Here is a 20,623-nt window from a genome sequence, read left to right as displayed (position 1 = left end):
TCCCAAACAGGCTCTGCAATGTCAGTGTGCAGCCTGACCTGGGACTCTATCTTGCATACCATGGGATCATGACCTGAGCCCAAATTAAAAGTCCAGCACTTAACCAACTGAGCCACCCAAGCACCCCAAGAAGTTTTAAACCTAGACTTCATAGGTGATAAAGCTGTGATCTTCCAGAGGTGTGCCAAAGATTACAGCATGTCAGAAATTTCTCCCAACATTTCATGGCCCACCTAAACTTGCTTAAACCTATCTAGAATTTTACAACTCAATTAAATCTTTGTCATGGTAGTGATTATGTTTTTAACTAATAGAGAGGGAAACTAGAGGCACCCTTAGGAACCTGTCTATGTAAACACTCCAGTGAATTGCCCATACAGGAGCTCAAGAAGGGGTTTGGTTTTGGTGTTCTGAAGTAACATGGCTATAAAACTACAGGTAAAAAGACCATGGTTAAGATTAACGATATTACAATTGATATCAAATTATTGATATCAGCAATAGCACTAAAGGAAATGTTGATGGTTAAAATAATTTGGTGTTCAACTGATGTTCTAAAGGAAAATAAACCAACAGCTATGTATTTTGCTTACATTGGTGGAAACAATTGCCTATGGGACTGATCCTTGTTAATGCTTTTGTGGTTTTCATAGCTTAGAAATTGTAAATGCAATAAGGATTCCTCACTTCTGGAGAACCCTAAACTTTCTAAGTGGTCTTATGTTCTCTTCTGCTATGTTACTAGAAATTTTTTTTTCCTCTGGTTAATATAGATTTTTAAATAATTAAATCTCCCCTTGGATCTTATTTTTTTAATTAATTAATTTTTTAAGTTTATTTATTTATTTGAGAGAGAGAGAGAGAGAGAGAGAGGGCAAGTGGGAAGGGGCAGAGAGGGAGAGAGAGAATTTCAAGCAGGCTCTGCACTGTCAGTGCAGAGCCTGATGAGGGGGCTTAAGCCCATGAACCATGAGATCATGACCTGAGCTACAACTGAGTCAGGTGCTTAACCAACTGAACCACCCAGGTGTCCCTGCCTTGGATCTTATTTTAACAACTGACATGATTCATCTGAAAACTTTTTCTTTAAGGTCAGGTACTGAATTCTGAACTCTAAAAACTGAGAGGTTGTCATTGCACCCAAATTATCTTTAATATCTCTAGGCAGAGGTGTAATGCACCAAGTTTTGTTCCTTGTGTAAACTATGGAATGAGCATATGACCAAAATATGGATGCCAGCAATAGTGAGGGTCATACACTCTAATGTTCTCAATATTGCTCTACGATATTGAGAGAATTGCTTTGAGAGAGTTGCTTTGTGAGATGCACATCAGGTAGGAAGAGACTACAAAGCAAAGAAAGTATCTTTTTCTCTCCCTTGGGGAGAATAATTACTAATAAGTTTACATTTTCAGGGTGGAAACTTGCTTATGTATAAGGGGATAGACTACTGAACTATTAATAAATGGCTAAAATATTTTATTATTAATTTTGAATAAAACAGCATTCGAGGCATACAACTAGAATCACTGGGCCGTTGACTAGTGTGACAACAAAGCAGAATTTTGAAAAATAGTCTGGCCAATATTTGTACTGTCTGAGAAGTAAATTCTTTGCCATAGCACAGTTAAAGCATGGTCTAGATCAAAGAGAAAGAAAACTAAAACTCTTCTTATGTGCAATATTAATGACAGGCCTGTGAGAATTCTAGTTGTTCTCCCTGTGACTACTCAATGGTAAAAATTCTGGTGCTAAAAGAGTGCTGTGTTAAAGTATCATAAGACACTTAGATAACACCACAACATAAAGACTGGCTTCATCCAAAGTCTTGGGTGGAAGACTCAATGGAAGACATTGCTGAAATCTCACTGGAAAGGGTCTTATCAAGACTTCTAAGTGCTAATATGACCTGTAATTGGGACAGACTTCTGTTAAGGATACATGTCTTTCATTGTAGAAGAAATTGGCCCTGTTTATCTACTTCTTGTTATTAATATTTTTTTTCATAGATAAAGGGATCTCTGATCTGCTTCTCACTTTAAATTCCATATTCATGGTCATAGCTATCTGAGAACTACAGAGAATATTCTGACACTACTTGGACAAGTGATGGACATTCTGTGCTAACTGTAGATTGCTGATACCTGAGAGCTTCCTAGAGGTATTGCAACTTTCCAGACTTAACTACAAATGAGTCCCATTCTATACAATCAGTGGGACTCAAGACATTCTGTAATGCTACAAATTTCAACCTGCCTGCTGTTCAACAAAAGTCTGTGCTTTTGATGTCACTTGTTTGTTCCCAATGGTGTTTTATTTCCAATGAAAACAAACCTATGATTTCATGTATCAAGAGCAGAGATGGTAGAACTTCTGTACTGATAAGCACTCTGTTAGAAACCAATTTAACTCTCTTTTCCTCAGGAAACAAGGTCTTACCTGACACTTCTTACTTGATACACAGCAGAAGTTGACTAGGACTGCTTCTTTTGTGTTAGGTGAAGAATTTCAGCCTACACACCTGCAGGATTGATGGTTTGGTAAAATTTGCTATAGTGTTTCACCTGAACTTTCCTAATACTGAATTAATATTGAAGAAAAGTGTGAAATATGTTATATTTAAAGCAGCACATTTTGTTACTCACAAATGTATACAACTATAGAATTTAGCTCATCGTTGCTGGCCTATTCTTTTCAAAACTAAATGTATATGATATGTAAATTGTCAATTTTATATAGATAAGTTTTGATAGTGTTGTCTTTGACATTTCAGTATGTTTAATATTTCAATATGTTCTTGATATAGAATTACTTTTCTTTGCCATTCCTTTTATCCTATAATCTAAGGTGAATTTAAGCTTAGCTCTCTTAGATTATCACTGTTATAACTATTTAATTCTGAATAAACTATGCCTTTCATTTTTGAAATTAAATATGGCATTCTTCTGGTTGTAATTATACAACTTTCTAAGTGGTCTTATGTTCTGAATTATCGCTGGGGTCTAGGAACACAGTTTCTTCTGAAATCCAGGGACAATAATGACTTCTACTCAACTTCTACAGGATATTTTTAAGTTTCCACATTAATAGAAATACATTTTTCCAAGGTATGTGAGATAAAATTTCTATCCTTTTCTGACATGTTCAAATTTGCAATAAATTATTCTGAGAAATCTGAAATAATGATTGAGAACGATAGATTGGATTTAAGAATTTGGAGGCCACTATTGTCTTTGATAGAAAGGATACTTAGGCAGGAGCTGTGGGTGTCATTACTTAAGATAAATGCAAATGTTGTCATTTCCAGAGGAAAGTAACAATGGTGATGAAAGAACTTTTGGAGGAACTAGAATTACTACGTGGTAATTTATGTAAAATGCTGTCATTCATTAAAAGGAGTAGTTGCATTGTTATGGATAAACCATGAATTAAACTAATAACAATAGTTTTAACAAAATGGACACTATTCTCTTCAGAAATTGAATGGGAGGTGGTGAGGTGGTGTGATGCAATGGCTGGCCTTCTGAGTTTGGACTCGCATATTGCTGGGCTCAATCTGGAGTGCGCCATTTACCGCTTGTGTCCTTGCCAAACTTATTTAACATACACCCATTTTATTCTCTGCATCTGTAGGGATGCAAAGGGTACGCAAATCACTGAGATGATGTGAGGATTAAATATAAATATGGTGTATAAAAAGCTCTTGTATAATTCTGGGTGCAAAGTAAAATGCTCAAAATTTGCTCAGTAAATATTAGTCATTTTTATTGCAATGTGGTTTGTTCTCTGTCACTAGTCCATAAACAAGGACTGCTGATCAGACTGTGGTAGACTGGGAGTTAATGCAGAACTTTAGATAGATAGTTGTCCTTTAAAGTCCATTCTGAATCTGAGATATTACATTTATATTAATATAATACACAATAATTATCTAAAGGTAGAAATATATATATTTAAAACTACATGTTGACATCAAAGGATGTGATTCATAGTATTTCCATTGTGTTCTCTTTCATGGACACTCTATAATGTATCCATTAGCACCAGCTTCTTATTTTCTCCTTAGGATAAAGCAGGAGAAGGTAATATAATAATAAGAGCAGGGAACATAATAAAGGGAAAAAATTCCCAATAAAATGAGGAAATCAGAGTGTGATCCAGGAGTATGGATTGAACACATTTTCCGTATAAAATATTAAAGTTTTTCTAAGCAGAGCTGTTATGTTAGAGGTTGAGTTTGAATCCTTGATTGATCTCTCAGCTCCCTGCATACTTTGATTTGGACAGTGGCCTTATCACTTTGTTAGGTTAAATGCTATACAAAGGAACTTTCAAGACCCTTCATTCCTTACAGATCATGTTTTCTAAGCCCCTTTTTCTATGCAAATTCTGGAGGTGCCTCCAACTCAATGACAGCATCAGCAGACAAACTTGAAAAGCATTTTCACTCAGGTTAAGTTGTGAGTAAATTCCCATTTCCTTTAGTTTATCAGAGACCTTTCTACCCCTAAAGAGGTAGAGATTATACTCTCCAATCAACAAGTATAATTCTGTCCTGTCATCAGTTACCAGGAGATGCTGCTCCTTGCTTGAGCTGTCCAGAAAACCACACCACTTTTCATTATCCAAGTACCAGAAAGACTGCTGTGCCTTCATTTCAGGGTGAAGGTTAAGTAATTTCCCCGAATCTACACTACTGATGGGTGAAATGAGGTCCAGATAAAAGGTTTCTTCATTTGCAATCATCGTCCCTCCACTCCCTCAGCTCCTAAAATCACTCAGACATACATTAAACAACTCTGTCTTCACTGGAGAGACATGAATACTCCTAAAAGACTCAACCTTTTGTTTACATAACTGCCCTGCATAGAGCTGGCTTAAAATAGGGGCCCAATCAAATGTTTCACATACATTGGATGAAACCTTTCAAGTACTAAATTAAAATAATCCTTTCAATGAAGGAAGTCAGAGTTTCAGAAGAGCTCTTGATACTGAATCTCTGACCAGCAACTGATGATGCAGTACATCTGTGATGCGGATTGGTTGTCAAACCTAGATTACCCAATCCAGGAGCAGAGAAACAAATTCCTTGGTTGGTGTTATTTGGGAGGTGCCTAAAGGAGAGTCTTAGTTCTCACTGAGACTTGCCTGTTCCCTTGTCCCCTGTCCTCTCTGTTCTCCGGCATGGTGTGCCTGTGTTTCCTGGGAGGCTCCTGGATGACAGCTCTGATGTTGATATTGATGGTGCTGAGTCCTCCCCTGGCTTGGGCCAGGGACACCCCACGTAAGTGCACTCCTTGGGTGGTGAGCTATTGTGGAGTGGGGGGAAAGAAAGAAATCAGTTTTGCCACTGTGTCCACGCCATGTGCCTTAGAAAATTGTGACATTTTCTTTAATGATTGCCCACCTTTATCATATAGATCCCCAATTCTATCCAAAACAAAAGGAGGCTGAATGCTTGTCCTCTCTATAAGAGCTGTGTAAGGGGCCTCCACATATAGACGTCATTTCTTCTCAACTCTTCCCCAGTCAAAACTCTCCAGGTTTGAGTTTCGTTCCCTCAGGGTCTTGAGAAGACACAGAAATAATGATTTCAAATTAATTCCCATCAAGCAGTTCCCTTTATAATGTTGAGTTATGCTAGAAAATAAGAAAGTTTCTCAGAAAATTGGACAGAGAGTCAAAAGGAATTAGAAAGGTGTCTCCTAGAAGACCCTGTGTTAGGTCTTCACAGGGTTAGTTATGTTGGTACCTCTCTGTAATATGCGAGGCTGTATCAAGGGTTCTCTCCCATTATCTCCTTTCCTTTCTCCTGTATCTCAAAGTTTACAAGGCCTTTATCCCTGGACTGTAGGTTCTCTGACCAAAGTTGGGGCTAGTTTTACCTCTATTTCTCACCCTGGAGGTACAGCAGAGATCCTTAGTACTTGAAATGACATTTTAGATGAGAAGCACGTATGGGATGTTCTTTGGAGTCTTAAAGAACTTAAGATACCTTCTGAGAACCCAGCACAAGTTAATTTTTCATTATGAATCTATGTTGAACCTTTCTATGGTGTCCGTTTCTCCTGCATCTTTCTGTTCTGTGGCCTGAGCCCACAGGAAGGGATTCAACTAGTATAGGATAAATTATATGCAATTATGGCTTTGTAAGTCAAAAATAGTCAACATCAGGAATTTCATATGGTTCCAACTATCTACCCTGGGCAGAGTATAGAGAGCGTGAAGGTGTTTACATTTCACAGGACTGAAAGCCAAAATGCAAGTCAAGGGAATATATTGGCTCACTGAGGTGATGTCCCCAGATGGCATAGGTTTATTCCTCATGTTTTCTGTTTTTCCTTAATAGCCATGTTGGGTTGCCTCCACTTCCAGTTCCTATTCTTTCCCGAGCCATGCTGTCACCATTACTGTGAATCCCCCGTGTATGCAGAGACCTCAGCACTATCACAGATCTACAGGATGAGCTGAAACTTAATGAGATTTTTCTTTTTTCTTAAAATCGCCTTTTCCTTACCTGTGATATTTTTTTCCAACAGTAGAAGGAGAAGGAAGTAGTTTGTGTGAATTTCTCACAGGAAGTGGAGGGGATATAATGTATCATCAGAGTAAAAGAATGTTGGACCTGAGCCCCTTCTTGCTTTCCAGGATCCTCACAATGACTGATTCTCGGAGCCCTGTGTTTATCCGTTGTATCACAGACATTTCTCTGAGCAGCTATGATGTACTAGGCTCTGTTCTGGGCTCAGTGAATTCTATTTGAATAGGCTAAAGATCATTAGCATCATGGATTTTATGTAATGACAGAGGAGAAAGCCCGATAAACATTTAACAATAACAACAAAAATTCTGACAACAATAAGTATGCTGAAAAATAATACACCTGGTTGTGAAACAGAGAGAATTGGATGCACCTGACTTCAGTTCAAGTGTGTAGGGAGTTCTCCCTGAGGAAGTGACATTGAGTTGAGATATGACTGGTGACAGAAGCCAGCCAAATGAAGGATGTACAGGACAAGTGTTGTAGGGGGAGAAAATAGGATAAAGGTCAAGTGTGGGAAGATGTTTGGTGAGTGTAAGGGACAGAAGGAAGGCTGGAGAAGCTGGAGTGTAGGGAGCAAGTTGGGGAGCGCTCTCAGTCACCACTACCATGTTTCCATCACTCAGGGTGATAAGTATTTTTGGATCAGCACCTTTGACTTATTTGTTTGTTTATGATTATAGGTATACCTTTAGGCAGAGAATATCTTTTAAAGTTATTATTTAACATCCGTATGGTTAGCATACAGCGTAATGTTAGTTTCAGATGTACAGTGTAGTGATTCAACACTTCTATACTGGTGCTCATCTCAAGTGTACATCTTATTCCTTGGACTTATTTAGATAAACCTTTACATGCATTGAAGTGTCATATAATATTTTCTCATTCATCACATGACAGTTTTCAATGTCTTCAATTGGTAGTTCATTTGCAAACTCGGATGTAGCCCAAAGTCTTGCTAGGCAATTTTTCAGGTTGGTTTATTAAACATTAGCTTTGTCATAACACTAGCCTTTAACTTATTTCAGAAGCTTGGATTCATAGGCCTCTGTAAACTGCATCAAGAACAGAGTTTAAAAGTTTTTATACTTGATCTTCATGGGATGAGAAAATTCCTTGTTCAAAGATTGCAACATAGACGTCATACTTGGTGGTGGGGCAGGGGGAGAATTAGAAGCCAAGCTTTAATTTTTATAAGAATTTGAGGAGTACAGTATGTGGAACAATTATACAGGGACAATTAACTTCCAGGTTTCTCCCAGTCCAGCTTGCCTCTCATGAACGAAGCCCATTGATACAAAGTGGTTTTGAACCAAATAAAATATGTATCCGGTTATCCATATTATCTTTTTTGAAAACTAATGCACAAGTAAAATATTTGTCCCTTTCAGGCATCCTGGATTTTGGCTTTTTCCAGTGTCTGCCCACTTTGATTTGGGTAAGCCTGAAGCATTAGCACACCCAAGAGCAATCATCTTTTGGTTGGAATTCATAGTAACTTTTGATACTCTCTTGTTAGGCAATATGAATTTTTTTTTTTTTCAGAATCTGGTCTCAGTGAAGAGCCATTTTTCCAGAAAAATAAATTTGTTCAGTATCAAAGGTTTTTTTTTTTTTTTTTTTTTTTTTACCAGATATAATATTGGCAAATTTTTCAATGTAATTCTCAGCTGACATAGAATTAACATTGGCTTTTTTACCACAGATTTTTCAAGTGGTGTAACAGTCGTTCTTGTATGGGGACTTCAGGGGACATTTGGCAATGTCTGGAGCCACTTTTGGTAGTCACTTGGGGCTTTTTTCTGACATTTGCTAGGTAGAGGCTAATGATGCTAGTAAACAATCTACAACATACAGAACAGGCTTCCCACAAAAAATATCTCGTCCAAAATGTCAAGAGTACTGATGTTGGAAACACTGGTTTATACTCTGCTGCTTCTAAAACTTCTAGACTTACCCTTTATACACACACTCACCTTCCAATTCAGGTCTTTGTGGTCTAGTTTAGCTTATTTCATTACAAAAAATAATAAGATCAACAGTTCATAGATTGAACACTTTCTCGCTGAGTCCACTCAGTCAATGCAAGCTCGAGATCTTCATCTTTTATTCTTTGCCTTATGCAATGTTTTATAAGATTTCATGATTTCTTGATCATCAGCATCTCTGTTAACTTTCAACAGCTTGCCTTATGAGTCATCAATTGTGACCGTCACAAGTATTTTTCTGTAAAATGTATCAAACTTGTGCAGTAATGCTACATTCTGTTTGGTTGATAATGTCAAAAGCTCCTTTTATTTGTCTCATTTTTTTTTTTCAACGTTTATTTATTTTTGGGACAGAGAGAGACAGAGCATGAACGGGGGAGGGGCAGAGAGAGAGGGAGACACAGAATCGGAAACAGGCTCCAGGCTCTGAGCCATCAGCCCAGAGCCTGACGCGGGGCACGAACTCACAGACCGCGAGGTCGTGACCTGGCTGAAGTCGGACGCTTAACCGACTGCGCCACCCAGGCGCCCCTATTTGGCTCATTTTTAAAGGCACAAGTATTTTAAAACTATTTTTAAAATGTTCATGTCAATTCCACTTGAATAAAAAATTTTTCTTAGTTCAATTAAACAGAAAATAAAACATCAAAATATATACATACATGTATGTATATGTGTCATGTATGTATATATATGTATGTATATGCATGTATACATATATTATGATGTGTATGTGTTTATATATTGAAACTCCAGAAGCCCATGTGACTGACTGACCAATAAGAGGTCTGACATGTTTGACCCTTTACCTCATCAGGGTAGATTTGGCAAAAGAGTTTGGCATCAAAACTTGTAAAAAGATCTGGTTTCCTAGGTTTCTGGAGTTTGGAAATTCCAGGTAAGGACTTGAGGAACTGTAGTGCAGTCATGGTTTTAATGTCCTTAAAACTCTTCAGTAGTTTCCCATTATGTGAAGTATGAAGTCAAACTCCCAACATCACCTGTAAGGCTTTTACTGCCAGCTCCCCGTGATTTCTCCAGTCTAACCTTTTGCCTTCCTTTGTCCCATTGTGCTTCAGTGAACTCCCTTTTTCCATTTTGTTGAGGGAGTTCATCAATTCTTTCAAGATTTTGCACATTGTATTACCTTTCCCCGAATTATCAAACACACACACGCCCTCTAGTTCACATCTAGTTACTCTTTCCTGTCACATCCTAAACATCCCCCTTGAGACCACCTGTCTGGCGCCCTAAGGTGCCATCCAGTTATCCTCTGCTCTAGAACTGCAGGCTTGTCTTGTGACATTTCTCCCCCCAGGTAAATAAAGTCCTGCCTGGCTGGGTTTTGTCCATCACTTTCCATAAATTTTAACCCCAGAGTGGAGGGGATGTGGGGGTGTTTCCCTTCTCTGGGTTCGCAGGGGCCTGAGCCAGTTCAGCCCAGACCAAGTGTTGGGTGGGGGTGGGGGAGGGGGACGCAGGTGGGACTTGAGTGAGGCCAGGAAAGGGCTGTGGGAGGCGAGGAGGGAGGTGGGTGTCTGCCGGGAGGAGGCGTCCAGGAGGAGGCGGTGAGGGGCAAATCTTCAGGCTGGGAGGTCCGCCTCTGAACCGGAACCCAGTGACCCGGAGAAGCTCCCAGGAGAGGGGTCACCTCCCCGCATCCCTCCGCCCCCGCCGGCAGAGGAGAGAAGAGCCGTGGGTGCTGGTGGTTTGGGGTTGTGGGTGGACACCCCGAGTGGTGGCGGCGACAGTGTCTTCCAGGAGCCCCTGTGTGACTGTGTCGCCCTGTCCCCATAGCACATTTCTTAAATATGTGGAAGGAGGAGTGCCATTTCACCAACGGGACGGAGCGGGTTTGGCTCCTGGAGAGACACTTCTATAACGGGGAGGAGTATGTGCGCTTTGACAGCGAAGTGGGGGAGTTCCGGGCGGTGACGGAGCTGGGGCGGCCCATTGCCAAATACTGGAACGGGGAGAAGGACTTCATGGAGCAGAAGCGCGCCGAGGTGGACACGGTCTGCAGACACAACTACGGTGTTGGTGAGAGCTTCACGGTGCAGCGGCGAGGTGAGCGGGGCAGGGGGGCTGGGGCGGCCGGGGCTGCGCGTGTGCGACTGTGAGACAGAGACTGGGTCCCAGTGAGCCTACAGGGTGTTGAGCAAGTGCACGTTACGGGGATCCCTGCGAGAGTGCGACATCAGGGAGGGTGTGCTGTGTCTGTGGGGTGGGGACAGTGTTGTGTGTCCTTCTGTGGCTGTGGGGACAGTGTGGGAGGGGTGCCCTGTGATGTGAGGGGGACAGAGAATGAGTGTGTGGGAAGGGGGGGCAGTGTGTGTGGAGAGAGTGGGTGTGGGGGAGGCAACAGGAGGGGACATCGGGCATCCTTGGTGGCCCCTGAGGCAGAGGTGAGGGGGGCTCAGGAGCTCCAGCTGGAGGGCACCCTGGGCAGGTGGTTGGAGACCTGGGGAGGGAAGTGGAGGGTGTCCTGGTTGGGGTGAAGGTGTAGGGGAGGGGAGGGGAGGGTTAAGAGATTGGGGAGATGTGAGGAGGCCTGTCACCTTCTGTTCCTGACACTCACCCTTCTTTTTCTGAAGCCCCTGAAATACGTGTGCCTGTGTCTGTATGTGCTACCACTGCAGTGAGGAAAATGGCCAGACTAACCGTTGAAGATTTGGGGGGACTTCTGAGGTCCCTCTGACATTTCTATTTTTTTTAATGTTAATTTTTGAGAAGGAGATCCAGTAAGACAGAGTGGGAATGGGGGAAGAGCAGAGGGTGAGATAGAAAAAGTGCAAGCAGGGGAGGAGCAGAGAGAGAGAGGGAGATACAGAATCCCAAGGAGGCTCCAGGTTCTGAGCTGTCGCCCAGAGCCTGCCCGGGACTGGAACTCACAAACTGCCAGATCATGACCTGAGCCAAGTGGGACCCTTAACTGACTGAGCCATCCAGGCTCCCCAAACCTTCCTGATATTCCTGAGGCTTCTTTTAGGTCTCAACTTCCCGCTCTTTGTTCTCTTAGAGTATGTATTCTTACATTCTTGAAATGATTGTGAAACCAGGTATCTTAATTATAATTTTGTTACTAAATGTATTGATGTTACTGTTTTTATAATGATGAAAGTATTTAAGGAGTTGCATATTATTTTTTTATATAGTTGTAACAATTCACTTCAGGTTCCCCTTTGTTAGATCTTTTTTTCCCAATATTGCCAAATACTCGGTTGTAAATTTATATCTTTTTAATTTTTAATTTATATTCCTTTGATTTCTAAAGTTCTTGAACATTTTTTTCATATATCTATTGGCTAATTGTTGTTACCCATGTAAAAATTACCTACTATTATCTCGGGGAATCTGGTATTTTTCTCACTAATTTTAGGCCTTCTCTATGCATAAGATTCTTAATGCTTTGTTGATAGTTGATTCAGCATTTTCTCTAGTCTGTGGCTTATATTTGCTTCTGCTTATTACTTTTCATGCTAGGAATTAACTGTGCCTTGAACTCAAATGTCAGCTTTCAAAGGGAGGCAATTATAAAATGATAACAATTCCAATAATAATAATTTTTTATACTGCAAAGAAGAAGGATGATCACCTGAGTGCAATTATGAGAACTTTTTAAAATCAATGAGTTTCCTCATGCCTTTCCCGATCTTTCAGGACTCACACTGTTCTTGAAATTAAACAAATAGGCTAGAGTATCACTTCTGTCTTTCCTGCTTCCCAGGGGAGAACAATTTCTGGGGTGTTCTCAGGTGTAATTGTAACATTCTCAGGATTTATAGTCTATTTCCCCATCAACCTCAAGCTGTTCTCCAATTTACCCAGACTGCTTTAAATCATATTTTCTCTCTAATTAAACAAGGATAATAAGTAGTTAAAACATACTGAAGGCTAAAATCCAATTATCACTTTACATACTTTAGGTACATTAATCCTCACAGAACCTTAAGAGGTAAGTGTTACTATCCCCCTTGATAGAGGAGAAAGCTGGGGTGCAGAGGAATGTAATATTCTTCTAGGATCAATCAGTAAGGAGCAGAGCCTATATTTGAGCTCAGTCAGCCTGCTCCAGAAATCATGCTTTTAATTGAGACACTATATCCCTTGCAAAATGTGTAAACACTTCAATTCCACAAGGAATAACTACTTCACACTATGAAAAACAAACCCCACAAATTTCCTCAACATGTCTCAAACTTAATGGACCCGTACTGTCAGGATTGAATTCAAGACCCATGAGACTGGCTGGTACTGGGCCACGTGGCCAGCTTTGAGGGAGGCCTGCACGAGATGCAGCCTGGGACCAGAGACCGGAGGCAGGAGGGCAGCCAGCCAGGGAGACTCACTCTGTCGTCCTCACTTAGTCCCGCTACCACTTGTCTTCTAGTTGAGCCGACAGTGACCGTGTTCCCCTCGAAGACGCAGCCCCTGCAGCACCACAACCTCCTGGTCTGCTCCGTGAATGGTTTCTATCCAGGCCACATTGAGGTCAAGTGGTTCCGGAACGGCCAGGAGGAGGAGACTGGGGTCGTGTCCACAGGCCTGATCCGTAATGGAGACTGGACCTTCCAGACCCTGGTGATGCTGGAAACAGTTCCTCAGAGTGGAGAGGTCTACACCTGCCACGTGGAGCATCCAAGTCGCATGAGCCCTCTCACCGTGGAGTGGAGTGAGAAGCTTTCTGATCCCATAAGTTCCTCGCCCAGCAGGGAGGGGACTTTGCTTTGCCTTTTGTGCTTCTGGCACATCCTCTATTTATAGGGACCTTCCGGGCAGGAGGGGAATACAATCTTGGCTCTGCCTTTTATTAGCTCTGTCACCCTGCACAAGTTACTTGAACTTCAAGGAGCTCCTCATCCATAGATATTGAAGTAGTGGATTTGTCAAAGCTGTGATATTTAAAAAGTTCAATACCTAAACCTTGTATCTATGAAATGGGATTTAAATTTTTCCCCCCAGAAATTGCCACTTACTCTATTTCTTCCAGGGCTGGCTTCATTCCTCATTCTCGAAGTTCTCAATCCTAGAGTGTCTGTCAGAGAAGTTGGATTTGGGGTAAAATCACTAAAACTGCTTCTTCTCTCAGGGGCTCAGTCTGAATCTGCACAGAGCAAGATGCTGAGTGGAATCGGGGGCTTTGTTCTGGGTCTGCTCTTCCTGGTGGTGGGGCTGTTCATCTACTTCCGGAATCAGAAAGGTAAGGCACCTGTTGGTAGCTGGGCCTCCCTATAGACCTTGTGGGAGAGAAATACAGCTTTGATCGCATAAACTCTCTGTAGACCAGTGGCCTTGTAAAGCCTTTCCTTCTCCCTTTGCCCTCAGGTTTCCTAGAAATCCAGACAGCAAGGGCCCATGGTTACTGTGCTTCAGCATAAGAGATTATGGGTTGTAGAGACAAGAAAGAGGTTAACAAGACAGATATCTTGGGTTGGGGTCCTGGGCCAAATCAGGAAGAGCTATGAAAGCTAATGAAGCCACAGTAGACTGGTGTGATAGAAACTTCCCGGGTCACATCTCTCCCTTTCTGATCCCACTGGCATCATGCGATGCGGGTTGTGGTGGTAGGTGGGTCTGGGGTTGGGACCTTGTATGTGGGGACAGATTTACCTGTGTCTCTGTTAAGTGTATGTTGTCCCTTTTCTTTCCCAGGACACTCTGGACTTCAGCCAACAGGTAATGCTCTTTGACCCTCTTTAGAGATAGAGTTGATTATCCTGGAACAGATGGTGGAGATGAAAAGACAGAAACAATGTCAAAGACTTTGGATCTGACTTCTGCTCAGGCAGTTAACTGAAGCTTCTTCTCTCTACTTACTAAAAGGCCTGCACTGCAAATAGCTTTAGATCAAGGATACTTAAGAAAGAATATGTTCTTCTTCTTACTGTAGTGCTTTAACACAAGGCCCTGAGAGAGGGGAGAGGAAGCTGCTTGTGGAGGTGGGTCTGGGAACAACACTCTGCTCTGTCTTCTGCAGGACTCCTGAGCTGAAGTGGAGATGCTGACACTCCAGGAAGAACCTTCTTTTCAGGCTTCTTCACACAGTGAAAACATTTCCTGTTTGGCTCATGTTCTTCCACAAACACAGTGCTTTCTCAGGATTTGGTTTGCCCTGGGTTCAGTGACCGTGCAGAACCTGTCCTCCCTGATGGCTCCCTCCACCCTGTCCTTGACCTGGAAGCCCCAGTACTGACTGCAGTTCCTTATCTTCATTCTCTCCCAGCTCCCTGTGTATTCAGCCCCTTAATGCCTCCTTTACATTGGAACTCACCTCTGTTCAGGTGTCTTTATCAGCTTTTCTCAAATAAACATGAGTGACAATCATCCGTTGCATATAGTTTCAAGGAAAAGAAGTAGCGAAAAAAAGGGAGAAAGGGAGGATTGCAACAAAGTACAATATTGGTTTTTATTTATATTCCAGAATTTGGGTCAGATGTGGATCTGGAAGGTATCTTTGCATCATGTCCTTTTTTACTTGGTCTTTTTCCATTCTGTAATTAGGCGTGTTTTCAGGAGCTAGGAAATGGAGCTTCATGGCCCATATGATGCTGGTGTCTTACACCTGTGTGTTCTCAAAGACAAACCAGAAGTCCCTTTGCACAAAAGAGGGGACAAAAAATATCAGAAATCCACTAACTTATAATAATATGACACACCCAAATTTTTGTACTCACTTTGTTTCCTTTCCCAGATTTTTTATTTTACTTTTCATGTTTTTATTTCATTTTATTTTTAAGTAGGCTCCACGGCCAATGTGGAGCTCAAAATCATGACTCTGAGATCAGGAGTCGAATGCTCCACTGACTGAGACAGCCAGGTGCCCCTTTCCTTGATTTTTCATATTAAAGTCTCTAAACCTGTGGAAACCACTCTCACAAGCCTGATGGTGGGCTGTATCTACACTTCCATCACTTTCTGTGTCTCAGATAAACATCAGTGGCATGCTGACACTTTGGCTTAGGGCACATCCTTCCCCATCCTTCCCCTTAGACCATCAGGGCCAAGCCACAACTCTAGTGGGGAGAGGCATGTCTGAGGGCTTCCAGATTGTAAGCAAATGTATCGTCTGTACGGGAACATCCTGTATGGATCTCATCTTAGAAATCCAAGGCAATGCTGGGAAACAAAGAAGGAAATTATGAATACTGTGATGTGCATACAAACAGTGAAATTCTATGTAGCTAGAAGAAAAAAATAACCCTTGCTTACAATAATCTCCACTTCTGTACAGGTAAGGAGATTTTGTACAACACACAACATTTTGTTTAGTAGGATCCAGGAAGAGAATAGGAATACATAGCTACATCAATTCAATTTATCTGCATCCATCTATCATTATCTCTTTCTCCATCATCTATTAGGTCTATTTACTTTTTTATATATGACAATGAAAGGACTTTAAAAAAATGGTTGCCTCTTGGGCACAATGAGGGAATAGATTGAAGGGAATAGGAATGAAAGCTGAACGTTTCTGAAAGTGTCTTATTTGATAGTTTTTTAATTACAAAAATTTCTTTTAGAGAGAGCGAGCCATTAGCAGGGACCAGGGAATCAGAGACAGGGAGAAAGAGAGAGAGAGAGAGAAAGAGAGAGAGAGAGAGAGAGAGAGAGAGAGAGAGAGAGAGTCTTAAGCAGGCTCGTGTGAAGCCTGATGCAGGGTTCAAACTCATGAACCAAGAGATCATGACCTGGGTGGAATTCAAGAGACGGAGGCTTAACTGACTGAACCACCCAGGCACTCCTCTTATTTAATAGTGCAGAATTGGCAATATTTTATGTAATAAAACTTTACACAATATATAAAAATGAACCCAATTTAATGAAAGAAATGCGACAGAGAGTGTATGATGGGAACAAACTAGACAAGGAAACCAAATATTTGTGTCTCTTGCATAAAACATTGGGGAATCATAATTATAAATCAATATACAGTTAAATTTCATAAACTTCAGTAATATAAAAGAGTTAGAAAGGTTTCAGAGAAATGCAACAAAATTGTTTAAGTAGATGATGGGTTCTGTTATCATATTCTGTCTGAAGAGTCAGTGTCAAATGTAAATTAAACCTAAAGAGCAGACAACAGATTCAGAAGTTTATTTCAAGGTAATAGACACTCAGACACAATTTCTCCACGATCAGAGACAGCTATAAATTTCAAGCCAACTCAAAGTTTATGTATATTTCAGTCATATATTGTGCACTATTTGTGTGAAACAGGTTACCATCTCCTGGGAAGTTAATAACTAACAGTAACGTATGCAATATTTATGTGGTTGGGATAAGTTCTGCTGATCCCAGGGTTGCAACTTTACTTTCGTTTTGTTCCCTATGATGAAGAAGTGAATTTTATCTGAGACCTATGGTGTGACTTTATAATATGGAATTAAAATGTATGGCAGGAGTATTTCAGTGGAGATGCTTTGTGTTGCTAGTGGAAAAACCCAATCTAATTGACTTTATTTTTCTTTAACTACTTGTCTCACAGAGCAGATAGACCCAAGGTACCTCATCTCCAGACTGGTCAATTCATCAGGCCAGTGGTGTCACAAGTGATGCTGGGACTTTGTGCCTCATCTCCTTATCGCACACCACTTGTCAGTGTTCCTGAAATGGTAGTAGGATGCCTGCAGCAGCTTTATGCTTCATTGTATCTCATAATTTCCAAAGGCAGGAAAAGGGAACTGCTCTTGTATGCTTTTATAAGGGTGATCTATACCTTTTTCAGGTGTCCCCAGTAGACCTACTTCCCACATGTTGAGAGGACCACAGGATTACGGCGATAGGCTCGGACAAATCATGCTTCATCCTTTTTGGGGATGGGCTTGCCTCAACCTGACGTGTTGGAAAGATGGGAGCAAATAATTTTCTTTGGAAAGAAAGAAATATTCGATGGGTTAGATGAGAACAATTTCAGGCAGGGAAACTATAGTATCTGGTACTATCAGAATGTTACTATTTTTTTTAAAAAAGATTTTTTAACGTTTATTTATTTTTGAGAGAAAGAGACAGAGCGTAAGCAGGAGATGGTCAGAGAGAGAGGGAGACACAGAATTGGAATCAGGTTCCAGGCTCTGAACTGTCACAACAGAGCCCCCGAAGAGGGGCTCAAACTCAGGAGTGGTGAGATCATGACCTGAGCTGAAGTCAGATGCTTAACCAACTGAGCCTCCCAGGCACCCCTAGAGTGTTAGTATTTTAAAGTATCTCCTCATAAAGGATGATACATTGTTGAGGGGAAGCATCAGTTTGTGATTTTTTTTTTTTAACAGAGAGTATTAAATGGCAGCTATAAACCCAATTACAATTAAAAACAGAAACTGAGGAAGAGGATTATTTGTTTGCTCTTAGAAATTAACATGCCGAGACTTAATTTTGTAAGGAAAAATATATTTTCCAGAAAATTTTCAAAGATAATGGAGAAGGGATGCTAGTGTCCCTTCGCTTCTCCATTGAAACCTTGGCTACAAATGTGTGCCTGTGATATGAACAGAAATACCGTGCGGTGCTGTGCCTGGAAAGCTGTACCATAAAAGGCCAGGCTGTAGAAGGCCGTGTCTTCGTTTACTTTGTTTTGAGGAGCATGCCATGAAGGTCATGCCTTAGTTTCCTTGAAGGCTGTGCCGTTTTTAACCCATGGAAAACATTAGAAATGTTTTACAAGGGGGAATTACCCAATTCTGTCATTTAAGTAGTTAATAGAGGACATTGACAGAAAAGAGTAAACATAGAAATCCATCATGATCTAAGCGACATTCCGACACGTATTGTCTTTACATCCAACTTTCGTAGGAAATGGTCCCCGGTTGGGTTTTACTTCAATCAGGTACTGGTTTTGGCAGGCTTCTAGTGGAGGTCTTGTGGCCAGAAGTGGCTAGACCAGGGATGTGGAGGGGATCACATTAGGCCAATAAGGAGGAACCTCAACAGGAGTCATAAGATTGGGAGCTGTGCTAGTTTCTTAGGTGGCTGTCCCATGCCCAAGAAAGACAACGTTGTATAAAGACAGGAATAAAGAGAGGGCATCAAGTTTCTAGGTCTTAATACCATTCTGGCCAGGGTACTAACTTCCAGCTGAAAGGCAGGTTTTCTCCTCTCTGGAGAGTAGCCATGGGCTAGAGGATTATAGACTGAGAAATCGACATGAAAGTTTTCCAATAAGAAGAGCCCAGTCCTTGAAAAGCCCCTGAAATGAGAGTAAAGGAAGAAAAGAGAAAGTTCTCACCAAGTTTGAACCAAGGCTCGGAGTACCGATGAAAAGACTCAGAAAGCCTCACATAAGAGCGCCAATATGATGGGGTTCTTGAGCAAATGGCAAGAGCAAATTCTTGAGACATCTTTGGTGCAAAAGAGTGGATTTATTAAAGCACAGGGACAGGACTTGTGGACAAAAAGAGCTGCACTGAGGTTGTGAGGAGTGACTGATTATATGTTTTTAAGTTAGTGGGGGCTAGGGATAGTGTAAGTCTCTAAGGAATTTGGAAGCAAGGCTTTCAGGACCTTGAGGGCCTAGCTGCTGTGAAGATAAGTTTACTTTTAGGTGTACAAAAAATGTCAAGGAAGTAAGGCAGCCCTGAGTTCCTGGAGCAAGGTCACACTTTGCATGTTTCAGATGTTTATCGGAGGGCAGCAAACTGTAAGTAGATTTCATTTAAGCAAAATTTCTCTGGCCTTTGTTTCCCTCATCACTATCAACAGTAAACAAATTGTAGAAAGAGCTCAAATGTCCATCAACTGATGAATGGATAAAGGAAAAGTGGCATATATGCACATATATAATGGAATATCACTCAGCAATAAAAATGAAAGAAATCGTGCCATTTGCAAAAAGCGGATGGACCTAGAATGTATCACGCCAAGGGAAATAAGTCAGTCAGAGAAAGACAAATATCACATGCTTTTACTCATGTGAAATTTAAGAAACAAACGGATGAACATAGGGGAAGGGAAGGAAAATTTAAAAGATAAAACAGAGAGTGTTGTGAACCATGAAAGACTTAAATATAGAGAACCAACTGAGGGTTGATGGAGGGAGGTGTTTGGAGGGATGGGCTACATGGGTGATGAGCATTAAGGAGGGCACTTGTTGGGATGAACACTGGATGTTATATGTAAGTGATGAATCACTGAATTCTACCTCTGAAACCAATACTAAACTCTATATTAATTAACTTGAAATTGTGTTAAAAAAGAGAAAAAATCACGTATCAATAATCTATGTTCCCACCTCAATAACATAGAAAAAGTAGCAGCAAAATAGCCTAAAGGAAACTGAAGAAAACAAGTAGTACCTGTAAGAACAGAAAGAAACAAAATTGGGAAAAGAAGACACTAGAAAAACTCCATGACACATAGAGCTTGTTCATTGAAAAAAAAAAAAAAAAAGATGTAATTAAGAAACATTTAGGAAGACTTACAACCAAGGAGACAAAACACGTATTCCCAATTTCAGGATTGTTGGTGAGTGGAGGGACTGTGAAGGCTCCTGCAGACCGTGAAGTTTCTTTGATTGAAAAATGAAGTAGGCAACTCCATCCAGTTTACACAGACTTGTTCAGGATAACTTACAGGGAGGATCGCCAACTTATAGATGGTGAGCCAGACAGCTGCGCAGCTAGTCTTTCTGAAGTCTGGACCTTAGTCTTACAGATTTTACAGAGTGAGGGGACATGCGGAGGGCATTGTAGTGAGATCAAAGGGTTTGACAAAGTTAATTGATAACATTTAATAGACCTTGTGACACCATGTGTACAACAGGAGGGAGACAGAAAAATCGAGACTCTCGTGTCAAGCAGGAGCCCGGGTCAAAGCAATGACACAAGCAGTTAAGGTACTGCACTGGGAGATATCACTGGGACCAGCATCAGCTGACACCCCATAACTGATAACAAGCAGAAGCAGAGGGGTCTGCCAGAGCCCAAGTCTAATTAAATCCCTATAAAAAGGGGAGGATTTTTGCAGCCAACTCTCAGACTCTTCGGACATGACCCCTCTGTGTCTGACCACTTTAAAAAGGCAACTGCTGTCGAAGACTCTGCCTGATTGATCTCCAGGCAGAAGGGAAATCCTTCCCTGCTTGAACATAATAAGCAGTAC

General features: G+C 41.2%; 1 protein-coding gene across 2 annotated transcripts in view; it reads left to right on the top strand.

Moving 5' to 3' along the window:
* The first annotated feature begins 5,118 nt into the window (after nt 1-5,118).
* LOC147580875 (DLA class II histocompatibility antigen, DR-1 beta chain) overlaps nt 5,119-20,623 on the top strand; it is a 77,873-nt gene continuing 62,368 nt past the window's right edge. The window contains exons 1-6 of one of the 2 annotated variants that reach the window (XR_015251142.1): nt 5,119-5,285; nt 10,328-10,597; nt 12,921-13,202; nt 13,620-13,730; nt 14,183-14,206; nt 14,508-14,811. Coding sequence is in view for 1 of the 2 variants with exons in the window: in XM_086706542.1 (XP_086562668.1) it covers nt 5,186-5,285; nt 10,328-10,597; nt 12,921-13,202; nt 13,620-13,730; nt 14,183-14,206; nt 14,508-14,521 (801 nt within the window). In the remaining variant the exon portion in view is untranslated. Of the gene's footprint in view, nt 5,286-10,327; nt 10,598-12,920; nt 13,203-13,619; nt 13,731-14,182; nt 14,207-14,507; nt 14,855-20,623 lie in introns of those variants that run through there. The other variant, XM_086706542.1, reaches the window with a different exon arrangement.

This window comes from Puma concolor, chromosome B2, assembly GCF_028749965.1.
Source record: "Puma concolor isolate L17-30 chromosome B2, mPumCon1.1.hap2, whole genome shotgun sequence".
Taxonomy (NCBI): domain Eukaryota; kingdom Metazoa; phylum Chordata; class Mammalia; order Carnivora; family Felidae; genus Puma; species Puma concolor.
The sequence above is the reverse complement of the archived record's forward strand: the minus strand, read 5'-3'. Positions and strand labels throughout refer to the sequence as shown.